Source organism: Bombina bombina, chromosome 7 (assembly GCF_027579735.1).
Source record: "Bombina bombina isolate aBomBom1 chromosome 7, aBomBom1.pri, whole genome shotgun sequence".
Taxonomy (NCBI): domain Eukaryota; kingdom Metazoa; phylum Chordata; class Amphibia; order Anura; family Bombinatoridae; genus Bombina; species Bombina bombina.
This window is the reverse complement of record NC_069505.1, coordinates 215,335,482-215,354,337: the sequence shown is the minus strand read 5'-3', so window position 1 is coordinate 215,354,337 and position 18,856 is coordinate 215,335,482. Positions and strand designations below refer to the sequence as shown.

Sequence of the window (18,856 nt, the reverse complement as noted above, 5' to 3'; positions counted from 1 at the left end):
GACGTCCCCAGAAATAATAAAGTTAGCACTTACCTTGAATGCTGTGCGACAGCAGGACAGTCCAGCAGGTGTAAGAGGTCCTCTCCCTCCCATAGCCCTGTGGAATAAGATAAGCCTGAGTTAAATGTTCTTAGGCTATCCGGATTAGGGCAGCATAAATGTATAGGAGGTGCAGTGAGAATTTTGTCCCACCAGTTCCTATTGCTTTAAAGCCACCAAAAAAAAGCTCTACTACAGAGACTGATATGGACTAGGCTACACCCTAGAACAAAGTAGTACACTCTGGCACTACTTTAAAAATAATAAACTCTTGATTGAAGAATCTAATCTAACACCTCACTTTACCTCTTCCTATCACTAACATTGGCAAAGAGAATGACTGGAGTGGGAGGGAAGGGAGGAGCTATATATAGCAGCTCTGCTGTGGTGCTCTTTGCCTCCTCCTGCTGACCAGGAGGTGAATATCCCACAAACAAGGATGAAATCCATGGACTCATCGTGTCTTTAAAAAGAAAATACCTCACTAGGAAGATATAAATGTGCCAGCACCATAGATATGGCCATGCAGAACCGTGCTGTAACCTCTGGAGGAAACAAACCACCTTCCGGAGAAGGAGTAACAGCCATAGGGACACCTGCTTGCGTAGCAAAAGAAGGTTCTGGGGCACGCGCCTCACAGGACATGGAATCCTCAGGGGCGGATGGCTCAACGCACTCTAAATTCCCTGATTCGGGGTAGGAGAGTACTCTAGAACTGCAATCGGAACATAACGGACAGGCATGGATAACCCTGGCCATTTCATACTCTTCGCAAGACATATACTCCGAATCAGAGATATCCATCTCCAAAAAATCTGAATTCTCCATAACTTGGAGATTGCAATTATGGACAAACACTAACGGCACCTTACACCTCAAATGGCTGGAGCGCTCACCACCTCCTGTGAACCAGACAATTAACGAACAGACTCTGTCAAGGTGCGGAAATGGAATACAACGTGACCACATCCAGTCACAAGGTGCATTGTGTAAGCCAAAAAAAAATGTGCCAGCCCCTATGACCGCACAAACTGATAAAATAAGGCAGATATGTCCGAATAGCCATGAGCCCAAGTACCACTACACAATAGCAGAAAAAATCACATAACAAACATGATTAAAGCCCCCCCTGTTCAATAACCGCCCTCAGGAGATATTAACCCTTGATTCCATAAGATAAAGGAGTCCCACTGGGACCCTGACTTCTTTCGTTAACATTACAATCACATATCGAAATAAAATGAAACAATCTTACTTTAATCTATGCCGTGGAACAGGAACACGGCCCTTCAACTGTGACAGATAGTAACTTCGCTTCTGACATGAACTTGAGTGAATAAAGGCAGGCAGCAAATCTTGTCAACGCTTATTGCCCAGGAGCTTTTAACATGAGTCGGGATGGTTTTGAAGAAAGACTCTCCCTGCATCTCTGGACTCTAACTTTCACCCATGCTCTCACTGAGAGGCGGACAGGATTACTTAAAGCTCCAGTCCCATTTCGAAGAATACTACCCTCCATGAGAGACTATCTTCAATCTTCTGACACTTCTCTGCCAACCTCCTGAGATGAAAGGCAAAGAATGACTGGGGGATGAGGGAAGTGGGGGAGGTATTTAAAGCCTTTGGCTGGGGTGTCTTTGCCTCCTCTTGGTGGCCAGGTTCTCAATTCCCAAAAGTAATGAATGCGGCTGTGAACTCTTCCCGTTTAAGAAGAAAAATGGGTTTTGTGGTTATAAAATCAACTGGACATTCTTTTTTGCTTTCTAAAAAACTGAAGTGCATAACGCTTGCTGAAACTAAAATAATGTCACATATCTATCTAAATAATTGTTTATAAGAAGTATATATATATATATATATATATATATATAATATAAAGGGTATTTTAGTAACATTAAAAACATTTGCTCACCAGAGTCTCCTGTGAACAGCCTGAGCAGCTCTCTTATAAATAAAAATGTGCAAGTTTATTATGGACCAGCCGGCATCAAACCATAACACAATCATCAGAGGTTAATGGAGATTTAGAGCTTAAAATAGTAATACCCCAAACCTGAATTGCAGCTTCGTCCTCCATCCGTGTGTGCGGCACTTTATGTTCTGTGCTGCTGCCACTGTGGTTCCGCTGGGTTCTCATTTTATAGCAGTCTACCTCTTCAAATTTCAGCATCTTAAAAACAAAACGATCATATTCAGGCTCTTCCATGTAAAGCATAGTTAATAAATCTCTGCAACCTCTAATCACATATACACACAAATGCGCACACATATACACACACATGCACACGCACGCACACACATGCACGCACACACATGCACACGCATGCACGCAGACAGATGATACCATTTTTAAAAGTTTCCAATTTACTTCTATTGTCAAATTTGTTCTCATGGTATTCTTTGTTGAATAGATATCTAGATAGCTAGTCTAGAGCGCTACATGGCAGGAAATAGTGCTGCCATCTAGTGCTCTTGCAAATGTACAACATTATTACAAAACTGCTGGCATATAGTGTTCCAGACATGTGCACGCTCTGAAGCTTACATCCCTGCTTTTCTACAAAGGATACAAAGAGAAAGAAGAAAAAAATTATAATAGAAGTAAATTGGAAAGTTGTTACAAATAACATACCCTTGAAGGTTTCATGTCCCTATGCATATAAATGATGTGCAGCGCTTCCCAAGGACACCAATACAGGAGCACATTATGGTATAACGTTAAAGGGATACTAAACCCAAATGTTCATGTTTCATGATTCAGGTAGAGCATGCAATTTTAAGCAACTTTCTAATTTGCTCCTATTATCAATTTTTCTTCGTTCTCTTGCTATTTTAAGTTGAAAATGCGGGAATGTAATGTAAGCAGCCAGCCCATTTTTGGTTCAGCACCTGGGTAGAGATTGCCGATTGGTTTGCTACATTTAGCCACTAATCAAAAAACACTACCTAGGTGCTGAACCAAAAATGGGCTGGCTCTTAAGTTTACATTCGTGCTTTTTCAAATAAAGATAGCATGAGAATGAAGAAAAATTGATATTAGGAGTAAATTAGAAAGTTGCTTAAAATTGCATGCTCTATCTGATTCAGTCAAGAAAAAATTTGGGTTTACTATCCCTTTAAGAGTGCTGTAAGACTGGAATATGTAAGGCAGCGGTACACAAAGTGTCACTAAACTTTTCAAGATTAATTGTATATTTAATGATATCATGATTTACATAGCCAGTGGCGGCTCGCCAATATAGGCAGCATTGGTTCTGCCAAACTAAAAAAACTCAAAAATGTCCACAAAATGAAATCCTTTCTAATAGTAAATGTAAAAAGTCTGTTAGGCTGAATATTGTGAGACTGCAAAGTAAGCCGGCTACTATATAGGGCTCTATTTATCAAAGCTTCAACTGAAAACAGACTATAATTAAGCATGAAATTACACACAAAAACATCCCAAATTGATTTAGATTTCTGTTGCAGCGATCAACATTTGCTGAAACTTGATTACTCCGTAATTTCATTAGAATTGTGTAATATTGATCGTATTTAGTGGTAGATTCAACTATTTAAGATTTATTATATTTTCAACTTCTACGTTCACGTGCTGAACAACTGGTCAGACCAGAGTCTCAATCCGCAAGCTTTGTGCTAGGGTGTGTGTGTATGTTTGTAAATGTGTGTTTGTATATATATATATATATATATATATATATATATATATACGGTATCACATGTGCGCACGCTCACCATCCAGAAGTCAGCAGCCAGGGTGCTTTTAAAAAAAATCAAACCACTTGAGTCCCTAATCGTCACATATAGAATAAAGGAATATACTTTTGACTAAAGTCCAGAGAATGCTTAGTTCTTTAGATATATATATATATATATATATATATATATATATATATATATATATATATATGTATGTAAATGTATATATACACATATGTATGTGTGTGTGCATATATGTGTATATATTTATATATATTAGGGCTGCAACTAATGATTATTTTCATAATCGACTAATCGGATAAAAAAAGAATCAATAATGGTTTCCTATATTTTAAATAAAATCCACATACCGAGTGTTACAAATATAAAACTTTACATTAACACAACTGTTTGTCTAATTTTTAAGCAGCAGAAGACATTTTTATAATTAAACAAAACAAAACCACAAACTGTTTGAAAAGAGGTAGAGCTACCAAGAGGTAAACTACAGGGAGTGCAGAATTATTAGGCAAATGAGTATTTTGACCACATCATCCTCTTTATGCATGTTGTCTTACTCCAAGCTGTATAGGCTCGAAAGCCTACAACCAATTAAGCATATTAGGTGATGTGCATCTCTGTAATGAGAAGGGGTGTGGTCTAATGACATCAACACCCTATATCAGGTGTGCGTAATTATTAGGCAACTTCCTTTCCTTTGGCAAAATGGGTCAAAAGAAGGACTTGACAGGCTCAGAAAAGTCAAAAATAGTGAGATATCTTGCAGAGGGATGCAGCACTCTTAAAATTGCAAAGCTTCTGAAGCGTGATCATCGAACAATCAAGCGTTTCATTCAAAATAGTCAACAGGGTCGCAAGAAGCGCGTGGAAAAACCAAGGCGCAAAATAACTGCCCATGAACTGAGAAAAGTCAAGCGTGCAGCTGCCAAGATGCCACTTGCCACCAGTTTGGCCATATTCGAGAGCTGCAACATCACTGGAGTGCCCAAAAGCACAAGGTGTGCAATACTCAGAGACATGGCCAAGGTAAGAAAGGCTGAAAGACGACCACCACTGAACAAGACACACAAGCTGAAACGTCAAGACTGGGCCAAGAAATATCTCAAGACTGATTTTTCTAAGGTTTTATGGACTGATGAAATGAGAGTGAGTCTTGATGGGCCACATGGATGGGCCCGTGGCTGGATTGGTAAAGGGCAGAGAGCTCCAGTCCGACTCAGACGCCAGCAAGGTGGAGGTGGAGTACTGGTTTGGGCTGGTATCATCAAAGATGAGCTTGTGGGGCCTTTTCGGGTTGAGGATGGAGTCAAGCTCAACTCCCAGTCCTACTGCCAGTTTCTGGAAGACACCTTCTTCAAGCAGTGGTACAGGAAGAAGTCTGCATCCTTCAAGAAAAACATGATTTTCATGCAGGACAATGCTCCATCACACGCGTCCAAGTATTCCACAGCGTGGCTGGCAAGAAAGGGTATAAAAGAAGAAAATCTAATGACATGGCCTCCTTATTCACCTGATCTGAACCCCATTGAGAACCTGTGGTCCATCATCAAATGTGAGATTTACAAGGAGGGAAAACAGTACACCTCTCTGAACAGTGTCTGGGAGGCTGTGGTTGCTGCTGCACGCAATGTTGATGGTGAAAAGATCAAAACACTGACAGAATCCATGGATGGCAGGCTTTTGAGTGTCCTTGCAAAGAAAGGTGGCTATATTGGTCACTGATTTGTTTTTGTTTTGTTTTTGAATGTCAGAAATGTATATTTGTGAATGTTGAGATGTTATATTGGTTTCACTGGTAAAAATAAATAATTGAAATGGGTATATATTTGTTTTTTGTTAAGTTGCCTAATAATTATGCACAGTAATAGTTACCTGCACACACAGATATCCCCCTAAAATAGCTATAACTAAAAACAAACTAAAAACTACTTCCAAAACTATTCAGCTTTGATATTAATGAGTTTTTTGGGTTCATTGAGAACATGGTTGTTGTTCAATAACAAAATTAATCCTCAAAAATACAACTTGCCTAATAATTCTGCACTCCCTGTATAACTGTTTATGACCTTCTGTTATTCATTCTGTCAGAAACTTTGCATTGAAATGCAAAAATGTCAACATGACCACATGCTCCTGAAGGCTCTATTTTTTGCAACTATTTTGTCTGCAGCAGAGAAGAGGCGCTCAGATGGTGTTGAGGTGCATGAGATGCTAATTGTTTTCCACCTTGGCAAACGGCCTCTCAACAAAGTAAGCCTCCAACATAAAAAGTATCTTGAATATGCAATGGTAAATAAACAGCTATAAGGTTAGGGAAAAATATATAGTCAGCTCTTAAAATAACAAATATATACTTATAGAGGTTGAATCTGGTACATATTATCACAATTTATTAAAAATATAAAAAAACAATAAAATTAAAAAAGTCAAAAGTGCTAAGAACTTTATATCAATAACAAGACAAAGCTTTACACATTTAGCCAGTGGAGGCTTCTCTATCGAAGCACTTGAGCACGTGAACCCCCTGCCTGACCCCTGATAACCAAAAAAAGAAAGGAAAAAAAAGTGAAAAAAAAAACCTTTTTTGCTTAATAAATAAAAAAATCCTCCAGGCTCCACTGCAGTTTTGAAATATTTTGTTATATTTTGTTATTTTTAAATCTTTAGGCTGAAAGTGGAATGGGCTTTTGCCTAATACTTCTATCTATCGCACATGCTGTGCAGTGCGATAGATAGAAGTATAGGCAAAAGCTCTTTCCACTTTAAAACTGCATTGACAGCAGTGCCACCTACAGGCCAGCCCATAGGTCTCCTAACCGCACAGCTCTTAGTGTGCGAGAGCCAGCTGTCACGTGACACTCGCACACTAAGAGCTGACTGTGTGTGTGGGAGGAGGCAGGGGCGTAAAACTAATGCCAGCACCACTGATTACCCAAGCCCAGTCCTGCTGGCAGTGGCAGCCACCTGCAGCCCATGTCAACAGCTGATCAGATAATTTAATGCACTATTAAAAAAGCTTCACTTTTTTATTATATTCAATTATTTCAATTCACACAGCATTAAGCATTATACGTTCATTCAAGGACACATATTAACAGCTAGTGTGCCAGTGCCTATATTGTAAAGCTAACGCTTTTGACCTGCTGCATATACTCCTCACTCCATATTTCATGCTACTCCTCATACCCGGCCTCTTATTTAGATAGTTATGCTAATGCTACTCAAGTACACCCTTAGACGACAAGTTACTAGTTAGTCAACTAAAGTAACAAAGAGGACTTTGGTTGTCCTATTTGGGAGTGGGGGCGTTGCTATGGTGACGGCCGTGAGTGGGAGGAGCTAGGAGTGAGTGGATGAGCTAGGGGTGGGGTTTGTGAGTTCTCAGCATGCTGCAGGCCTGTGACCGGCTTCCCCTCTGCATTTCCTCCTTCTGAGTTCTGACAGTGTCAGTGATCATGGCGCCGGTGTACAGCAAGTACCTTCGCAATTCGGCGGCGGCGGCCGGGGAGGCGCTTGTCCAGTCCTCCTTTACCTGCTGAGCAAGCGGAGAGCGGCAAGCAGGTGAACCAGGGGCAGCTGGGCACAATATTGTTTTCCTGGCAGGGCAGTCACAGAGGGGGAGGCCAGGAGAGCTCAATAATGAGCATCAGATTAGATATTGCACCCATTACCGTTACGTGTGGTTCATTTTTCAACACTCAGATGATGCAGAGTCTGAGACTAGAGAAATAGGGAGCTCATAACATGTCATTACACAGTGGGCACGACTTACTAGAATATTTAAATAATCGTGGTTTATGTTGATGACTGGTGGAGATTTATCAACAGGAGGATCAAGAATGGGCAATAAAAAAAAACAAAAAAAAAAACACTTTTCAATTAATTCCTGTTATCAAATCTTTGTCTTATTATATTTATATATATATATATATATATATATATATATATATATATATATACATACATACATATATATATATATATATATATATATATTATCTATCTATATATTTATTGTGTGTATATATATATATATATATATATATATATATTTATTGTATATATATATATATATATTATCTATCTATATATTGTGTATATATATATATATATATATAGTGTGTGTGTGTGTATATATATATATATATATATATATATATATATACACAGGTGGCACTCGCTTTACAACGGTTCATTTTACACCTTTTCAGAATAACAACCATTTTTTTCCAGTCATGTGACTGCTATTGAGAAGCAGTGCATTTATTAAAATAGCCAGTAGGTGGAGCTGTCCGCTTGTGTTGCAGCAAAGCCAAGCAAGCTGAAATGAATCAGTTTAACCAGACCTGAGCTATCGAGCAGATTTCAAAGGAACAAGATCTCCTGTCTATATCCTGTCTATAACTCAGTCCAGATTGGAATGCATAGAAAGAACTGTTTGTGTTGTGTGATTATTTTATTAGATTTATAATGCTGTTTAGCAAATGTTTTTTTTGGTTTGTTTTTTTTTATAAAGATTTTTATTGAGAAAATTAGGTACAAACATAAATAACAATAATATCCACGCAGGGATAGAATTATGTTCGTACAAACACATTTTCAAAGTAACTTAAGACAAAATTGAAGGAGTGTCATGAACAAATAATGAAGACCAACAATGGAGTCCCAATATCATGAGACGACCTAGAAATAGAAAAACAAGGAACATAGGCAAAAACACTGACAGGGAATTAATAAAGGACAGTCTTCAGAGTTACCGAAATTATTCCTCATTTTCTGATATTAAACATTAGATGCAGGAATTCACATATTCAAGGAGCTCTCATAATTTTCGCAATCAATCTTAGTTGGGGAACTTCTCTACCCATGGACGCCATATATCAAGGTAGGTGTCTAATGCGTCCATGGCCGTATATGCATAAGATTCCATATTGTGAAGGTGACAGTAGCTATGACTTGCTTGATAGATGGGGGGAATCTCTGTTTCCATGCTTTCGCTATCTCAAGTTTAGTGGACATTAGGAGATATATGGTTAGATATTTTTGTGCTGTGGAAAGTGGGGGAAAGTCTAAGTGAAGGATACATGTTTGGGGACTGAGTGGGAGGGTGATGTCCAGTTGTCTAAGGATATTAAAAAGTTGAGCCCAGAGGGGTGTGAGAAGAGGACAATACCATCAGATGTGACTCTGCGTGCCTATAAGGCCACAGCCTCTCCAGCAGGTAGGCGGATGAGTGTTATAAATCTTGTGCAGAGTGGCCGGGACCAGATGCCAGCGTACCGTTATTTTAAAGTGTAATTCCCACAGTGTGGCGCAGTGTAGAAACTTTCTGGTGACTATGATTTCTCTATGCTATGTGTCTATGTCGCAGGTAAAATTTAACTCCTTTTCCCAAGCTATGTGTTGAGAAATCTTGTGATGGGAGTAAGGATCAAGAAGTAGATCATAATGATACGAGAGAGCACCTCTGATCTGTAGAGCTAACAACCATCTCCTTTCCCAATTAGTTGTTTCTCTAAGAGTTGTGCTGGGGAAACCCCAAGATTTGAGGACAGAACAGAGGCGAAAAGGGCGAGGTATTTGAAGATTTACACAGAGGCTATTATGAGAGAGCATATTTGACTGATCGTATAGGTCAGATATATATTTAGCATTAAGTTTGGTCCATGCGAAAATGTGTGAGTCTGGGAGACAGACAAGAGCACTAGTGATTGTCTGGCATGGTGAGGGGTGAGGGGCTATATTAGAGGAATGTCTAGTTTGGTCCCAAAATTGCAAAGTGTCAAAAATTACAGGGTGAGTCAGTTTAAGGTCCTTCCTATAGTGTGTGGGCACCCATGGTAAGTCTTCCAAGTGTAGACGGCTGGTAGTAAGGACTGTTCAATTGTTCTCCAAGAAGCTGCGTTAGCTGAATAACTCCAGCTCAATAAGTGAGTTAAGTGAGCTGCTTGATAATATAGTATAATATTTGGGAAACTTAAACCACCTTTAATTATATTTCTTTGTAGAGTCTGCGTAGCTATCCTAGGTTTTTTACCTTTCCAAACATAAGATGTGATAAGGCTCTGCAATCTGTTAAGTATAGGCCTGGGGATATTTATTGGAAGGGACCTAAATAAGTAAATAATTTTAGGAATAAAGGACATCTTGATCGCAGCTATCCTGCCTGTCCAAGATATCTCTCGATATTCCCACGAATCGAGGAGTTTATGCCATTCAGGGAGTCTGTTTTTTGGAAATGATAATGGAAGTATCCATACTGAGATGGATACTTAATAATTTAATGGACTGCGCAGACCAGTGAAATTTATATAAACTCTGTAACCTAACTAAGTCAGAGGGTGGTATGTTTAAATGTAGGACTTCAGTTTTGGAAAGATTCAATTTGTAATGACTTAGCGAGGAAAATAGCTTGAGTAAATCAAAAACAGCGGGGAGAGACCTAAAAGGCTGTGTCAAGAGTAGTGTAATGTCATCAGCATAAAGTGAGATTTTATGCTGTGTGTCGGATGAGTAAAACCCCTCGATATTCGGATCTAATCTAATTGCTTGAGCCATGGGTTCTATTGAGAGCGCAAACAATAAGGGCGATAGGGGGCACCCCTGTCTGGTCCCATTGGATATTTGGAAAGGGTCAGATTGAATGCCCACTCCTTTGACAGTAGCCGAAGGATTGGAATAGAGTGCTTGTATAGCTGTGATAAAAGTGGTTGGGAACTGAAACACTTTCATAGTTTCCCACAGATAAGCCCATCTCACCCTGTCAAAGGCCTTCTCGGCATCTAACAACAGGGCGAGTATGGGAGTCCTTAGGTCCGCTGCTCTAATTAGAACGTCTAATACATGTCTTGTCGCATCAGGGCCCTCTCTCATGGGGATGAAGCCCACCTGATCAGGGTGGACTAAGGAGGGGATAATTTTAGCAAGGCGATTGGCTAAGATTTTAGCGTACAGTTTAGTGTTGAGATTTAACAAGGAAATAGGGCGGTAACTTCCACAATCTAAAGGGTTCTTGCCCGGTTTAAGGATGGTGGTGATAGTCGCTTCTAAGTATTCTTTACGGAAGGAACCTTTTCCCATCACTTCATTAGAGACTTTGCATAGAATGGGGGCCACTGTGTTATCATAAGTTTTGTAAAATTGACCGGTAAACCCATCTGGACCCGGTGACTTAGTTAGTTTGATTTCTTTTATACTATTTCTAACCTCTTCCAAAGAAATCGGGGCGGTAAGATCTCGGGAGGATTCCAGGGCAACCTGAGGGAGGTCAAGGGTCTCTAAGAGCCTACGAATTTCCAGAACCTGAAGGAGAGGGGCCGAATCTGAGTCTTCCAAGTTGTATAGATCTGCATAATACCCTCAGAAAGTTTCCCCAATCCCTTTTGGGGAGGTAATTACCCGTGTCTCGAGGTAAGCCGCAATATTTTAGCTTGTGCCGTTCGGTTACAAAGTTTTGCAGCTAAAAGTGAGGAGGTCATTACTTTTATAATAGTAAATTTGTTTAAATTTTTCTAAATTTACCTGCGTTCTCTGGAGTTCTAAGTCCCCAATCTGTCTCGTAAGATCAGAAATTTGGGTGTTCAGTTTAATGGTGTAGGAGGTAAAGAGACAACTTCTGAGCGATCTGAGTTGGCAAGTCAGTGTGGCTAGAGATGCATGCTGTGCTTTATGTATTTGTGCTGCCTTAGCGATGTAGTGACCTCTAAGAAAAGCTTTGAGGGATGCCCATAAGACTTCTGCAGTGACACAAATAGTGTCATTTACTTCTAGAAAGCTTGTCATTAAGTCATGAGTTTCAAGTTTAAGAGTCGGGTGGGTGATTAGATAGTCTTTAAGTCGCCAAGTAGGAGGAGGTGAGTAAGTGAGATTAGGGCCCAATGTGAGGATAACAGAATCATGATCCGACCAGGATACTGGGTGGATCTTAGCCTGTGTCACATGCTCTAATGTACGTGAGCTCGTAAAAAAGAAGTCAAAGCGAGTGTAAGATCGGTGTGGGGAGGAGTAGAAGGTAAATTATTTATCGAAAGGGTGTAATGCTCTCCAAACATTGTAGAGGTCGTATTGAGCAAATAATTTTTGAAAGGCAATGGAAAGGGGATGCGTAGATCTCTCTTCCACCGAGATCTATGGGCCCATTCTATCCAGTGTGGAGTCCCATATCAAATTTAAATCACCGCCTAAGATCAGTTCGCCTTGTTTGACAGCTGACACCAGATCTAAAAGGTGTCTGAGGAATTTAATTTGCTTTGTGTTGGGGGCATAGGCGTTAACTATGGTAATTAGTTTATCATTTAATCTACACACTAAGACAATGTACCGGGCCTGTGGGTCAATTTCTGTGTAGATAGGTTCATAATTTACTAGGGAGTTAATAAGGATCGCGACCCCTCTAGATTTAGAGCTGAACGAGGCCTCAATGATTATTGGGTACTTCTTATATTTACGAGAGGAGTCAGGGTTGGTGAGCCAATGTGTTTCCTGAAATAAGGCAACATCTATTCTGGTGCGCTGTAGCATACCTAGCATGAGGCTACGCTTAGTAGGGGAGTTAAGGCCCTGCACGTTGAGTATTAGAATGCGCAACTGGGTCATGTCTAAGATAAGGAAGGAGCGGGAAGGGTAGGAGGGGGAGAGGAGAAAAAAAAAATTAAAAATGGGGAGAGAGAGATTATATATACAACGTTACTGAATCTACAAGAACAACAAGTCAAAGTAAATGCATAATATCACCATAAACACCAAATATAAGGGGGGGGAATTCAGCGGGCGAGAGACGCTCATATATCGAAGGGAAAGGGGTGGGGGGGTTAGAATTATGCGTAAATATAAAGACAATAGAGCCAAAAAGAGTAAAGTTGAAAGTACGCAATGCGGTACAAAAATTGGTAGACCAAGTGCTATATGTAAATAGGGATAGGGGTATTAAGTGAAGATGCTTGCTTACCCAAGCATCCAAGACTAAGAATTAAGATAGGGAGGTATAAGTAGAAACATATGGGGGAGGGGGGGTGCCTGAATATAAAAGGGAGAGTTCTCCAAAAATGTTAAATATCATAGAGAAGGGGAGAACTAAGGAATTGTGGCCTAGGGGACTACAAAATTATTAACTTTGTACAAGATAAGTAGGCGTGGGTGCGTGGGCATGAACAACAGTTGCAATTATAAAAGCTATCTCTCATATGTAGAATGTTACTTAATCCTAACAGGAGAATGTTATATATAGTGGTGAACAAATCAAAACACAATATAAAAAGCACAGAAACGCAATCAAAAGCTAAGACAATAAAAAACGTTGTATTAACAATATGAGGTTAACCTTCATTAAGCTGGGATAATTAAGTTCGAGGCTTAAAGAGTATCAGTCATCCTTAAACAAGTGGAAAGATATATTATATAATCCAAGAAGTCTAGAAGAGCGGGTGATGGTGCCTACCTTCTATTAATGTTGGAGTTTCTACAATAGAAAGTGTGGGTGTGTAAGGATTGTCTCTCTTTTCTCTTCCTTGTTGCCTCTCTTTTTTTTTTTTTTTTCTTCCCTTTCCTATTTTTCTCTTCTTTTTTTTCCCCTCATCTGTCATTTCTAGAGAAAATGAGAGCTGTTAACTGTACAACATACTCATGTATGATATATGATAACATATCACTATAATAGGATATTTAATTTAATAGTCGAAAATAGAAAGAAGTCTAATCCACTATAGGGAGTAGACTAATATGGTCTAGGGCGGGTCTGAGAGAGGTACGTACATTACGTGTAGTTCAGTTCGTATACTACCGGTTGTGTGATGTCCCATAAAAGATGGGTAATATAATCCTAAAGTGACCACAAGGTGTAAGGGAATAGGAGTTAAGTGTCTGGGTTAAAACATGAAAACATTGGTATGAAGAAACAACAGTACAAGAACTAGCAACATAATAACAATGAACTAAACAAAACTTATTACATTACCAACTGTAGTACTGATCAATCATGTTGTCTCTAGAAGGTGAGATTATCTAGTTCAGTGTTTCTCAACAGTCGCGGCCTTGCTGGTGGGCCGCGACCCGACATAGCCTCCAGACACTCGCTCTGACAGGCCCGTCTTTACACATGTCCGAAATTTCGGACGGGCCTGTAAGAGTGCCACTGCACATGTCTGTATGCACAGTGTGAGTGGGTAGCGGCGCACTGTGAGTAGCGGCGAGTGGCGGGCTGCGTGCAGAGCGTGAAGCATCGGCTCACAGGTAAGGAAGTCCACTGTCACCAATGACAAATAATTATAGCCACTGACACTAACATGTATATTTAGGGCGGCCACTGGACACCAATGTGTATGTGTACCCTATATATATATATATATATATATATATATATATATATATATATAGTAGCTTGGTATGGTGGAGGGCACTCACAGGACTTTATAGGAAAGGTAAAAAGTTCAATCTTTATTTATAGCATCAGCTTTACATCAGAGTATGTCGACGTTTCAACCCTTTCAAAGGCCTTCTTCAAGACAAATCATAATCATTACAAGTGCAAGCTGCACCTCGCGTTACCGCGGGCTCCCAAAAGCAGATTCGGTGGGTTAATTTAATGATAATTCATTGGTGTCAGTGGGATATTTATATAGATCCCACTGACACCCATTAATTATTAAATAATTAAACAACTGTAATATATATATATATATAGATTTAGATATATATATATATACACACCCACTCCCGATGCTTACCGGGCCCTGGACAGGTCCGGTTAAAACTTACCGGGCCTTGAGGTCACTTAGGTTGAGAACCACTGATCTAGTTCATCTCACTAAGGAAGGTGGTAAGGACCAGGTATTAATAGGCAGATTGTCCTTCACATTATGGATAAAATCAAGGGTCCCCTTGTGTGGAAGGAATCTCTTTTCTTTTAGCTTGATAGTTGAATCGTTGCGGAAGAGGGCGCCATTCAAGTGCAGAGGCATTGAGCTTCTCAGGTTGGGCAGTAGAACCTTTAGGTTCATTTTGAGAACGAAGAAGGCCGGCAGAGAGAAGAATTTTGCACCCTTGTTCAGGGGTGGAGACAATGTATGACTGGTCCTCTATCTGGAAAAATAACTTGACCGGGAAGCCCCATCTATATTTTATGTTGTTTTGGCGTAGGGTCTGGGTTACTTGCTGAAAGGAGCGCCTTTTATTTAGCGTGTGTGTAGATAAGTCAGGGAAGATCTGGATGGTTTGGTATGGCTCCGGAATACCGTGGATTCTAATATTATTACGGTGGGACCTATCCTCTAGGTCCGCCAGCTTTGACTCTAAATCTGTAATCATTTCCGCTAGCGACTGTGTGTACGCCAAAAGGTTAGAGTGGTCCAAGTGAAGGTCCTCTTGTTTTTTTTTTCTAAGTTTTCAGTCCTTTCCCCTAATAGGGAGATATCTCTTTTAAGTTCCGAGACTGAGGCTTTGAGTTCTTGTTTAAGAGAAGAATGGTGGGAGTCCATCTTGTCTGAGAGATCTTTAATAGAATCCAAGATAGAAGAGTGTGGGGTCAGAGATCTTTCCGCTGAATGAGAAGTGGGCCTATGAAGCCCTTTAGTAGAGGTTAGTGATTCTCTGGAATCCTCATCTGACATATCCTGCTCATATGGGGTCTTATTCAAGAAGTGGTCTGAAAGGGTCCTCTTCGGTAGGTCCGTGTGTTTAGGTTTCTTTTTTTGTGAATGAGACATATTATGTCCAGAAAAGATAGTGGTGTCTAATGTTCCGGTGGGATAGAAAAATTCTAGTCTCCTATGATATGTAGCGGTTGGAGAATAAAGATTCGGCACCCCCCCTGCAGGGTGTGCTCAGCACATCATCATGTCTAGAGAGGAACTATTGAAATGCGGGGGTGCTGTCTGTTAGGTTTGTGCTATATCTATAGCGTAGATGGGGGTAGCTATATATCAGTGACAGAGCTCTACCTCTCTCACCGGGGGCGTGTGCTCTCCCTGAGCAGGTTGGATAAAAGGACTGTGGGATATGACCCGTAGGTAATTAAGGCCTATGGGAAAGGAAGGTGAGGAGGCAGAGAAAGTCCATGCGGTGAGGTTATGTTTGGCCAAGATTTTCAAGGTTTCAAAATGCAGCGATAGGATAGGCGGCTTCAAAAAGGGGGCACTATGTCTTGAAACGTAAGTATTGGAACCTTAGACTTATAGATACAGCCCATTAAATTATGTGACTTGAGGCTATTACTACAGTGCCCTTGATCCTTATAAAGTCCTATCTGTAAAGTCCCAGTAGAATGTAGTATAACTGTTAACTGCTATTTAGCAGCTGCCAAGATAGATAACAAATAAATCTCCTTAGGCTGAGTGAGTGTCACTTGATAAAGACCCCCAAGGTGTAATATAGGCTGCTACAGTATAATGCATAAGTAGCTTAGTCCCAGGGTTTCTGGTAAGAGGATGATGGTATCAATGTTGTAACTGCAGCTTAATATGAAAAGTGATGGAAGAAGATATGCAGTGCTTCAGTATAAAATCCTCCCCTGGGGCTGTCACAGCAAACACCCTTGCACATATATTAGGAGTAGCAGTGCTTCAAGCTACTTAGTGTAGTGTGAGAGAGACCGGTGGTGACTTACTGTGTGTCTTGAGCACAGATGAGGCCTCCGCTAGTTGCCACGTGGGTGCGTCTTTCAAAGATCTTGTTAGGCCTCTATCAAGGGCCTGCTCGCTGCTGTCCTGTGGAGCACTACCGTGTAGTAAGAGGTAGCTAAGGCGGAGTGGTAAGTCAGGGCTGAAGTCAGAGGGCCCCAGGACCGGGTTATGTTGATGCGCCTGTCGCCGCAAGTCTGTGAGTTGAGCTCCCGATCAGTAGTCCCCTCCGAAGCTGGGCGGGTGAGGATTGGGCTGCCAGCGAGTGCGGTAATGCGGCTAAGTAAGGTGAAGGAGGGTGGGTAGATGGAAGAGCCCAGGCGGGCTATAGCGTTATTACTTCAGATGGGAGCCGAACTTATTATAACGGCTCCGGTTAGCAGTGAGTAAGTTTAGAAGAGGTCCGTAGCTTAGGTGCTTCTATGCGGCTCTCGGTCCGTGAGACCCACTTCGCCTGTAAATCTAAATCAGCAGGCAGTTGTTAGGAAACAAGGGAAGACAAATAAATAAACATTTGGTGCAAAATAAACAGTAAAATTATGAGAAATAGCACTTGGGCTACGGAGTAAGATAAGATGCGGACTACTCAGTAACGTGGCTAACTCCGCCCCCCTTAGCAAATGTTTTTGTTCATTTAACTTAGTTTAATTATATATTCTGTGTTGTGTGATTATTTTATTAGGTTTATAATGCTGTCTAGCATTTAAAGTTCATTTCAAAGCTTTTAAAATAATGTATTAGGTGTTACTTATGACAATTTTGAGAGGGGCCTGGAACCTAACGCCCCCACTTCCCATTGACTTACATTATAAACTGGGTTTCAATTTACAATGGTTTCGATTTACAACCATACCTTCTGGATCCTAACCCCGGCGTAAACTGAGGGCTACCTGTATATATATATATATATATATATATATATATATATGTGTGTGTGTATATATATATATATATATATATATATATGTCCTTATACTGCCCCAGTGACAGGACTCTTGTGCCCAATATATATATATATATATATATATATATAAAATGGGCGGAGCCATCTGAGGGGCGGAGCTAGTGCTCCCCCATCTTCAAAAGTCACCAGACGCCACTGCATTTAGCTATACAGTACATATAATCAGCAATACCAAGCAATCCGCTAATAATTGTGCAAACAGATAATAGTGCACATCGGTTCAAATAACCGTCAATCTAGGGCTAGGTGTAAATAACAAAGTCAGCATTATATCATGCAAAGCATAGTCCCAAATCATCTGATTTAATATACAGAAAACCAACCAAATGATGACTCCTATTATTTCTGGGTTGCACAAAAGCCAGGAGTAGTTGTAAACTTATACTGTCCTGAAACAGTGAAAAGTAAACTTCTGTAGACGTCCTTTAGGCTAAGGGCATAACTATAAAACACAATACCATGTGCATAAGCTCATTGGAGTAAAGCAGCTGGTGCCTTGCACAGACCAACTAACTGCAAACCAACTAATCGATTATGAGATTTGTTGACAACTATTTTCATAATCCATTATTATTGATTATAACGATTAGTTGTTGCAGCCCTAATATATAAAAAAAAAAATATATATATATATATATATATATATACACACACACACACAAATGTGCACATGTAAAAGTATGATGTGGACATAGGAGTGCGGTATCACGGCAAGGATGGGATTTGGGAGGAGACTAGGTGTTCCACTAACATAAAACAGGTGATCATAGCCATAATAGTTCAACACCCTTTATCTGTATTAGGTCTTTATAAAAACCTTTAGAAATAAGTGATGTAATGAAGATGATGACGGTGATATTGTTTGAAGCAACATTGGATCAGAATTTGTATGATCACTTGCTGTGTGTTACAGTAATTCATTATAAAAATACACTTGTTAACTAACGCAGCACAACTCACAAAATCACTGTGGTTGCAGAAAGACTATATACCAATACATTTTACATCTTTAGCAACTAAATATGCAAATAAAAGGAGAGTGGTTCATGCCACTGAATTTCAAATTAAATGATATTATAGTAATGTATTGAAACAGACTGAGCTGTTCCAAATATTTCCATAGACACCAGGTATGTTCAAACAGTGCAAGGACTACAATATCGAATGTCCAGCACTCTACAGTTTGCTAGTGTATGTTTATGCAGAACCACTTTTTACCACGGTAACCAGACTGTTCATGAGCTTTCTTTTACTTAAAGGGATACTAAAGCCAAAAATGTTATTTTATGAGTCAGATAGAAAAGCGGTTTTAAAAACAAAATTAGGTTTCATGTATCTTCATGAAAATAGTATTTTTCGCACTACTGTGTGTTTGCTTTGTAATAAAGTTTGCTTCTTGGAGGAAAGTTCTGTAACACATTAGAACATGCTATTTTTGCATTACCTGCTAGGGCCAGTTTACGAGTGGAGCGCAAATTAACGTTTTCACTCGAGCGTTAACTGCACTAGAAGCTTTTGGGCT

At 40.0% G+C, this 18,856-nt stretch overlaps 1 protein-coding gene across 1 annotated transcript in view; it reads right to left on the bottom strand.

The window, feature by feature from the left end:
* STK33 (serine/threonine kinase 33) overlaps positions 1 to 18,856 on the bottom strand; it is a 252,991-nt gene that overhangs the window by 131,375 nt on the left and 102,760 nt on the right. Inside the window, exon 2 of the mRNA XM_053720610.1 lies at positions 2,093 to 2,209. Coding sequence (XP_053576585.1) covers positions 2,093 to 2,209 — 117 coding nt within the window. The remainder of the gene's footprint in view (positions 1 to 2,092; positions 2,210 to 18,856) is intronic.